The 8,159-nt window shown below is 35.2% G+C and overlaps 1 protein-coding gene across 4 annotated transcripts in view; it reads left to right on the top strand.

The window, feature by feature from the left end:
* The window catches only part of LOC110832681 (glutamine--fructose-6-phosphate aminotransferase [isomerizing] 2), a 31,473-nt gene extending 24,827 nt beyond the window's left edge, over positions 1-6,646 (top strand). For all 4 annotated transcript variants that reach the window (XM_022069916.2, XM_087347768.1, XM_022069917.2 and 1 more), the window contains 8 exons: positions 520-643; positions 875-990; positions 1,480-1,678; positions 2,127-2,371; positions 2,538-2,693; positions 3,850-3,978; positions 4,347-4,481; positions 5,346-6,646. In XM_022069916.2, coding sequence (XP_021925608.2) covers positions 520-643; positions 875-990; positions 1,480-1,678; positions 2,127-2,371; positions 2,538-2,693; positions 3,850-3,978; positions 4,347-4,481; positions 5,346-5,456 — 1,215 coding nt within the window. In that variant the 3' untranslated portion in view covers positions 5,457-6,646. The remainder of the gene's footprint in view (positions 1-519; positions 644-874; positions 991-1,479; positions 1,679-2,126; positions 2,372-2,537; positions 2,694-3,849; positions 3,979-4,346; positions 4,482-5,345) is intronic.
* Positions 6,647-8,159: the final 1,513 nt, after the last annotated feature.

Here is an 8,159-nt window from a genome sequence, read left to right on the forward strand (position 1 = left end):
TATATAAGAATTATTAAGAAATCTGTGATACTGCCCTCCACTCTCTCCATTTTAGTTTTGATTAAATTGATCATTGCCGGTGGACATCACGGTCTCTTAGAATTGAACAAAGTTTGAGGTAAGGGATTCCTATTTATTACTATTGTTAATCACATTTAATGTTTTCATCTGGTTCCACTGTCAATTTTTTAACTATGTAAGGAGGACTGAGTTTCCCACTGGTTCTCCAAGTGGAGGGCTAAAATTTTGAATAGTTAGCAATAATTTAGAAAGTGTTCAAAATATCGTTTATGGATGACTTCTGCTGCTAGTACAAGCGATAATTTCTTAATCACCAAATTTCTGTCTTTTAACTAACTGTGTGCAGAAAAAGTACATTTTCATCCTCTCATGAAATAACATACATTTATTCTATTCTGAGATTTATTTTAGTTTCCAAAATTGTCTTGGTATTGCTTCCTTTATATTAGAACACACTCATTTTTATAATGGAACTTTTAAGAATTATATAATTTTCAGGATGATGATGTAGCTGCAGTGAAGGAAGGCTCCTTAAGTATTCATCGACTTAGAAGATCACTTGATGACTCACATTCTCGTGAAATCATCACACTTAAAATGGAAATCCAGCAAATTATGAAAGGTATAGCTGCATAATAGAACATTGTTTCTAAAATTGGGGTTTCCTGTTTGTCAGCTACATTTTAAAATTGCCAGTGCCTAAAAATTCCGATATAGCAAACCACTCTGACGACCTGTGCCTTAAGCCCCAGCAATTAATTATCATATGCTTTTAAATGCCTGGCAGTGGATGTGTCAAGATCAGAAAAATGCAGTCTTAAATCAGTTATTATATTTTTAATTTATGTTACAGGAAACTACAGCTCATTTATGCAGAAAGAAATTTTTGAACAACCGGAGTCTGTAGTGAACACCATGAGAGGACGTCTTAACTTTGAGACTCAGGCTGTTATTCTTGGTGGTATAAAGGTAAGTTAGTATTAAAATTCATTTGCCTTAAAATAATATTGGCACACAAAAACTATGATGTTATACATTTTGCATATCCCAAAGAGTTCACAAACCAGAGCTTATGATATACTTGTCTTTATTGATGCTAAATTATCTTTACAGCTGATATAATTAAGACTGATTCATGGATTATTTAATTATATTTTATCAACAATGCACATTATTTAGCATTTATGGTAGGATTACTGTGAATTGGAAAGGGCATGGGAGGTACAGTCTGTTTGAAGCTACCATCCCAGTATCTTTCTGGAGGTACTGAGGAAAATGACAAAAATATGGTGTCTGTGGACCAAGATGGGAACCCAGGACCTTCTGAACGTGAAAAAAGAGAACCACCCACTCAGTAATGATGTTTCTTGAGCATAATTAGATAATATTAATCAGTTGTCTTATGTAAACACACATTTATAATTTGCTACCCATATTTTATGTTATGTTTACCTACAGGAATACATACCTGAAATCCGCCGCTGCAGACGCTTGATGATTATTGGATGTGGAACAAGCTATCATAGTGCAGTTGCAACAAGACAGCTGCTGGAGGAACTCACAGAACTTCCAGTTATGGTAGAATTGGCATCTGACTTTCTTGATAGAAACACTCCTGTGTTCAGAGATGATGTTTGTTTTTTCATATCACAGTCTGGTAAGTGCAGTGGGGTAACCCTTGGTACAGTACAAAAGGTTCACAGAAAATCTATGTGCTGTTAAAATGCCGTGCAAAATACTGTTTAATGCAAGTTCAAAAGCATCTCACTTACTTTAATAGGACAGCGAAAGGAGTCACTTCTTGAGGTTACATCTGAACTGTGTAGTATAATAGGAATCTGTAATATGCTGAAAGCAATTATGCACATAAAGGACCATTAATTACATAAGTTTCAAATACAATAAGAAAAACAGTTGTATTTTTAATATGCTTAACTCTGCAGTGATCCAAGTGGTTATGAAATTAATAACTATAGGCTTTCATCACAAGCAGTCGTCCTCAATCAGCCTGTGACTACGTGAGTCTCATCTGCATTTTGATAAAAGGACAGATACCAGTTTTTGCTGCCACTGCACTAGACAACAATACTTTTTTACATTTTAAGGTGAAACAGCGGACACACTAATGGCTCTTCGTTACTGTAAGAATCGTGGAGCTCTCATTGTCGGCATCACCAACACAGTCGGCAGCTCCATCTGTAGAGAGTCACATTGTGGTGTTCACATCAATGCTGGCCCTGAGATTGGTGTCGCATCAACCAAAGCTTATACTTCACAGTTCATCTCGCTTGTAATGTTTGCTCTGGTTATGAGCGAAGATAGGATATCTCTCCAGGCTCGCCGATCAGAGGTATGTATGTCTGAATTGTTGACTTGTCACACTTATTATCCCATGCATATATTACGCAAAGCAAAGCTGAGTTTACGTTTGGTTTTACACTGTCGCTACCATGGTAGTATAGGACCTAGTTGGTAAATGCTGTGCTGCCATTATGCCATAACTTATTTCATTTCAGATTATCAAGGGGTTGCAGCTTCTGCATGAACAGATTAGAGAGGTTTTGAATCTTGACGAGCAAGTGAAAGAACTAGCTAAAGACCTGTACCAACACAAATCATTGCTTATCATGGGACGAGGCTATAATTATGCAACATGTATGGAAGGAGCTCTTGTGAGTACATGTTCTTCATGTGACAATAAAACTAAGGTATCTCTTCTTCTTCTATGGCTCTCTGGTCCGTGTTTGGTCCATGGCCTCCTCAATTCTTCTCTTCCATTCGGTCTTCTGTTAGGTCCGTCTGTCCGAGGCTTTGATTGAGGTTTCGAAACATCTTCCTTTTTACGGTGCAAGGTCGTTAGCCTTGCGACCAACCCCCAACCTGGAGGACCAGGGTACCTGTCTTAGTCTGACCTCTCCCCCTCGACCAATCTGGCTAGGGAGGCCCTACCAGTAGCTATGCTACTGCCAGCATAGGTCGTGGAGTCACTGAGGTACTCAAGCCCCACCACCACGACAAGGTGCAGGTACTATTAAGTGGGGCCCATCCATTATGGAACGTTGGTTGCTGCTTCCATGTTTAAAACGCAACACTCTCTGCGAGCGATCCGGGGACTTTCCTCAAGACAGTTGAGCTACAAAGAGCTCTGGGTGTAGTCTCGAAGCAAGGATCGACAGAACTCAAGGTATCTCTATAAACGTTAATTAGATAATGGAGAAATACAGCTGACAGAAACAGTGTTCTGTAAATACCACCTTTAAAACATATTTAAGAGCCCCTGTTTTTCTCTCATTGTCATACATTGTTGTGTTCTATGGGATGGGTTGTATCTTTGCCTACTTCCCTCCTCTCTTTTGTTGCATTTCCTCATCTGGTCTCCTACCCTGTGCTTCTTTACTGTTATGTAAATTAAGCTAACTCCTTATATGATAGATTTTGTATATTTTAATTACAAACTTTTTCAGACTGAATTTTAACATCTTTTTAATGTTATGTAGTCTGTTGATATACCAAATTACATATGGTTGAGGAGGACTGCCTCATGTTGTCTGTTCATGATAGTTTATTCAATATATTTGTAACTACACCACAGCATATCAGAATCATGTCTTCCATCTGCAATCATAAGACATGCCATGCTCTTTGTGACAAATAAAAATATGTAAATTCTATTTCAGTTCAGTTTTTAAAGAGAGAGAAAATGTACTGATAGATTTACAATTAAACTTGAAAAGGCATTACTACATAAAATATTCTGCAACGGCATCACAGATTTCGGTTTACAGGTGGAACACAGTTCCGATAAGAAACATTTTCTTTCATTTGCAGAAAGTAAAAGAATTGACGTACATGCACAGTGAAGGTATCATGGCTGGAGAACTGAAACACGGACCTCTTGCACTTGTTGATAATAAAATGCCTGTTATCATGATTGTCACAAGAGATCCTGTTTATGTGGTGAGTGTCAGATTCATATGAAGCTTTTCAATACAAGCTACCATGACATCAAACATAATATAACAATTTTATTGAGATATATGTGGACATTTCTTGCTTCATGATATTGCTGTAACTCTGATAGAGTAATAACATGCATGAGAGAATGTAAATGTTCCAGTCTGTGTATAGAACCATTAATTGTACATTGAAAAACAAAAGAAGAAAGTATAGAAAGTAACAGTTTACTCCAGACTTCTTATGGTACTGAAGATGATGAAGTCTGGGAAATCAAAGGGAAGAATGATTGATCAGAACCTGGATCAGGCTGTAGTGCTTACTGTATGAATTGGAAAAGAAAAAAGAATGACTGTTTCCGATATTTACAGAAATGCATGAATGCCCTGCAGCAAGTAACAGCACGTGAAGGAAGGCCCATAATCATATGTGAGAAGGGAGATAAGGAGACCAAAAGTTTTGCATCCAGAACACTTGAGGTTCCACATACTGTGGATTGTCTTCAGGTCAGTCATTATGGTTCTGGCTATAAATTTTGTAACATTGATTGTAATAGTCATTCAGACAGGTCTATGGCTGGCCTTGTAGTAACAAATCTGATTCTCATTCAGAGGAGATCTGGTTTATTTCATGGTCAAATAGAGAAACAGATTTTTTTTGTACACAGATCGAAGTTTAATTCTTTCGGAGTGTGGAATACACCCCATGTGGGTTGGAGCCTTAGTTAAACTGTCAGTACAGTAGACCATTCATTACTCTCACCATCATTGTATTCACTGGGAGTAGCAGAATTTACCTCATGGACAACTAGTTTTTGAGATGGGTTCCTTCAATTTTCTGGTCTAGCAGATGCAAGCAGTTTTGCTTAAACCATAGCTTTTGGTGAGATTTGAGCTTTTTTTTTTTTGTGGTGGTGAGGTTGAAGAGTTTTGTTTCGTGGTTTTATACATCATGCAGTCTTATAGGGTTTTGCCAACGTTTCAGAGGAGTGTACTGCCTCTTTGTACAAGGTACAAATTTATAGCCTGAAGATAGAGCCAGCATGTTTCTCTGAAAAATTGGCAACCACCTAACAGACTGCTCGGTGTTGCAACCCACAAGACGACAATCATGCTGGTAATTGTGGGTGTTTGCTACTGGCAAACAAACATTTATCTTATGCATAACATATCTGCTTTTGCAAATTTATTGTGAAATATTTAATGTGCTGCATACTGAGCAAGAAAACTGGTAACAGTTTTGTCTAAATCAATAAATTGATTATTTTAAAAAGCCTAGCAATGCTTGGACATTGGAAATTGTCATGTCCCAGAGTGGAAATTAGTTAACTGGTTTGAAAGTTTAATAACATATGTCCTTTCTTGTTCCAGGGTATTTTGACTGTTATCCCAATGCAGCTTCTTTCTTATCATATTGCTGTACTCAGAGGTTGTAATGTGGATTGTCCAAGGAACTTGGCAAAATCTGTCACTGTGGAATAATAGCCATGTCTATGTTCAAGTAGCTGATTTAGCACTGAAAGAAAGAAGATGAACTATTTGTACTTTACATCTGATCATGTACATAATCTGTCTTGACATCGATTAACAATTTCAAAATTTATATATTCTGTTGATTTTATGTTTTGGAAAATATGAATGATGTTAAAAATGTACAGTGAAATCTGGAAAGTTTATAAATACTGTGTGTTGGCCAAATTGCATGAAATTCTGTGCTAAAAGGACAGACTATGGTGAATTGGTGATCTACTTAGGTTGATTACCCTTCTATAGTACCACAAGTGGTTAACAGGCATATTACTGTGAAGTATAATAATCTGTGTTTACGTTGTCTGTCCTCTTGGATTCTGTATCACTTTGCATTACTAAAATAGTAATTGTTCTTGTAAATCCATTCCTTCCTATTTAGTTGAAATGGCAATACATATAATTTATAATGGTAAATTCTATTGGTGGCCAAATGACTATAGTTTTGTAAGTAAAATGGATACTAATGGGTTGCATTTTGGGCATCTATGGATACATTTCTTGTTTGACATAAAAGATTCATTTTTGTTTAATAGTAATATACATTCTGTAAATAACTAGTGGTATAGTATGCATGTTGGTTATGTGAGTGTGTATGTGTATTGAATGCATTTGTATATGTGTGACAGGTTTGTAGATGAATTATGTTGTGTGCTTTTATGACTTGGAAACAATGAATAGATGATCATTAAGCAGCAGGTGTTAACATATAGTCAGTAGCATATTAATAAGGGATCAATCAGGTTTATAAATCAACATTTATATCTAAAATTTGTTTAGAGATCAGTACATAATCATTTGGATATTAATTTAAATGTGTTTTAATTAATACAGACATTATTTAGCACTGTTAACTGGTAGATAGTTGCATGAGTTAATATTGTCCAAGAAGTATGAAAATAGAAAAATTGATATTTTGTGCAGTATGTAAGATACATTTTATAACTGTTCTGCCAGAGGCATTTCCAATTTAACTCATTGCTTTAAATCATGAATATTTGTATATATAACTCATTTTATTTGGACTGTGGTATATTTCCTCTTCGCTTTACCCTAAAATAAAGCTGTTATATTTCTTGTGAAAAGTTTTTAAGTTTTAAATACATTCCAGTAAGAGATTTAGATAATAAAGTTTTGTTTAAATATTTTGTTTTCTTTTATTCTCCCTCCATCTTAATAAATATGAACCCTTTGAGTGTTATGTAAATGGTTATAGTAGCTGTCATTATGTTCCATATTTCAAGGTTACAGAAATATTGTACAATGTTGCAACACCAACAGTGGAACGCAGACCACTTCAGCAGAGATGAACATTTTGTGGGACTTTGTGTATCAGCCTGCTACAACATTTTCATTTGTAAATAGATCAATGAGAGATTCTGACCACTGCATTCTACAGTTCTTCATTACCATAAAAGTATGTTTATGTTACACTTACTATTGCATTTTATTATTTTAATAAATGATGAAATCTTGTTCAGCATTTTGAATTAATGTTCATGGCATAAGTAAAAATATACACTGCTATGATTTTATGTTCTCTTTACCATGTACACTGGCTATGAAATTTAGTTCAAGTTTCAGACATTATCCATATCCTAGAATTTCAGTTTATGAGAAAACTAAGTTTATGATTGTATGTTGAATACACGTGGTAATTTTGCCCTCTGACTAGTCAGCTTACTTAGAAATATCCTTGAAGAATGCATTTAAAATAATCTACTTCTTCTGATTTCTCATGTGAGATTTTCCCAGTACTTGACTCATGATGTAACAGTTAAGGATATTTCAGATTGATTTTTCCTATCACTACACTGCGTTAAACAGTTTATCATATGACAATTTATAAACTATAGAACTTGTGAAAACAGAGTAATGGGCTAAAAATTGCAGCTCAGAAATGACATGACATGATTATATGACCACTTGCATAAGAGTGCACAGAAATCAAATCTTTACTTTTTGTTCTTTTCTGATAGTATTAACTATATGGTTGTTAGGCCATGCAACATGTTAGCAATATTTGTTGTAACTAAATAGGGGGTTTAATTCCCTGTTATATGTAGTTGGTGGCTGAACTGGCATTAATGGTTTTGCACTTAGCTAGACTAAATGATGTATGAGCCTTTGAACAACATTCCAAAAAATTGTTTGAGTGTTCTGTCTGAGTCCTCTCTGTAAATGTGACTATGAAATATGATCTGGTAGCTTTGATTGCATGTCCATGTGTTAATTTTATGAATATGACACATATAAGTAAAATTCTGGTTTCTGGTTTTGTTCAGAGGAAAAATTTCTTTTGGAGCTTTTTTTAATCGTCTCATTATTATTTGGCTAATAAAATGACCATCATGTTGAAAGCCCCTCCACCGCACCAATATTGCAATGTTGGTAATTTACACTGCTACTCTTCATTGGTGGGAGGGAATACGTAGTGCTTTTTCTCGATAGTTGGTGCTCCTGCCTCAGTTTTACACTATTGACGTCAAGATAATCATTATTTAAATTCAATGTATAGTGAAATTATAAGAATTTGCAGTTAAAATCTTTTCTTTACATAAGTATACAGTATTATATATTTTTTGTTTGCAAAACTATGAACAGTAACTATTCTCATTTTCAACGTAGTATTATCGATTATATTCGAACTCTCAGTTG

Source organism: Zootermopsis nevadensis, unplaced genomic scaffold (assembly GCF_977971745.1).
Source record: "Zootermopsis nevadensis isolate Lab colony 2312 unplaced genomic scaffold, Znev_1.0 Znev_ptg000012l, whole genome shotgun sequence".
NCBI classification, from domain to species: domain Eukaryota; kingdom Metazoa; phylum Arthropoda; class Insecta; order Blattodea; family Termopsidae; genus Zootermopsis; species Zootermopsis nevadensis.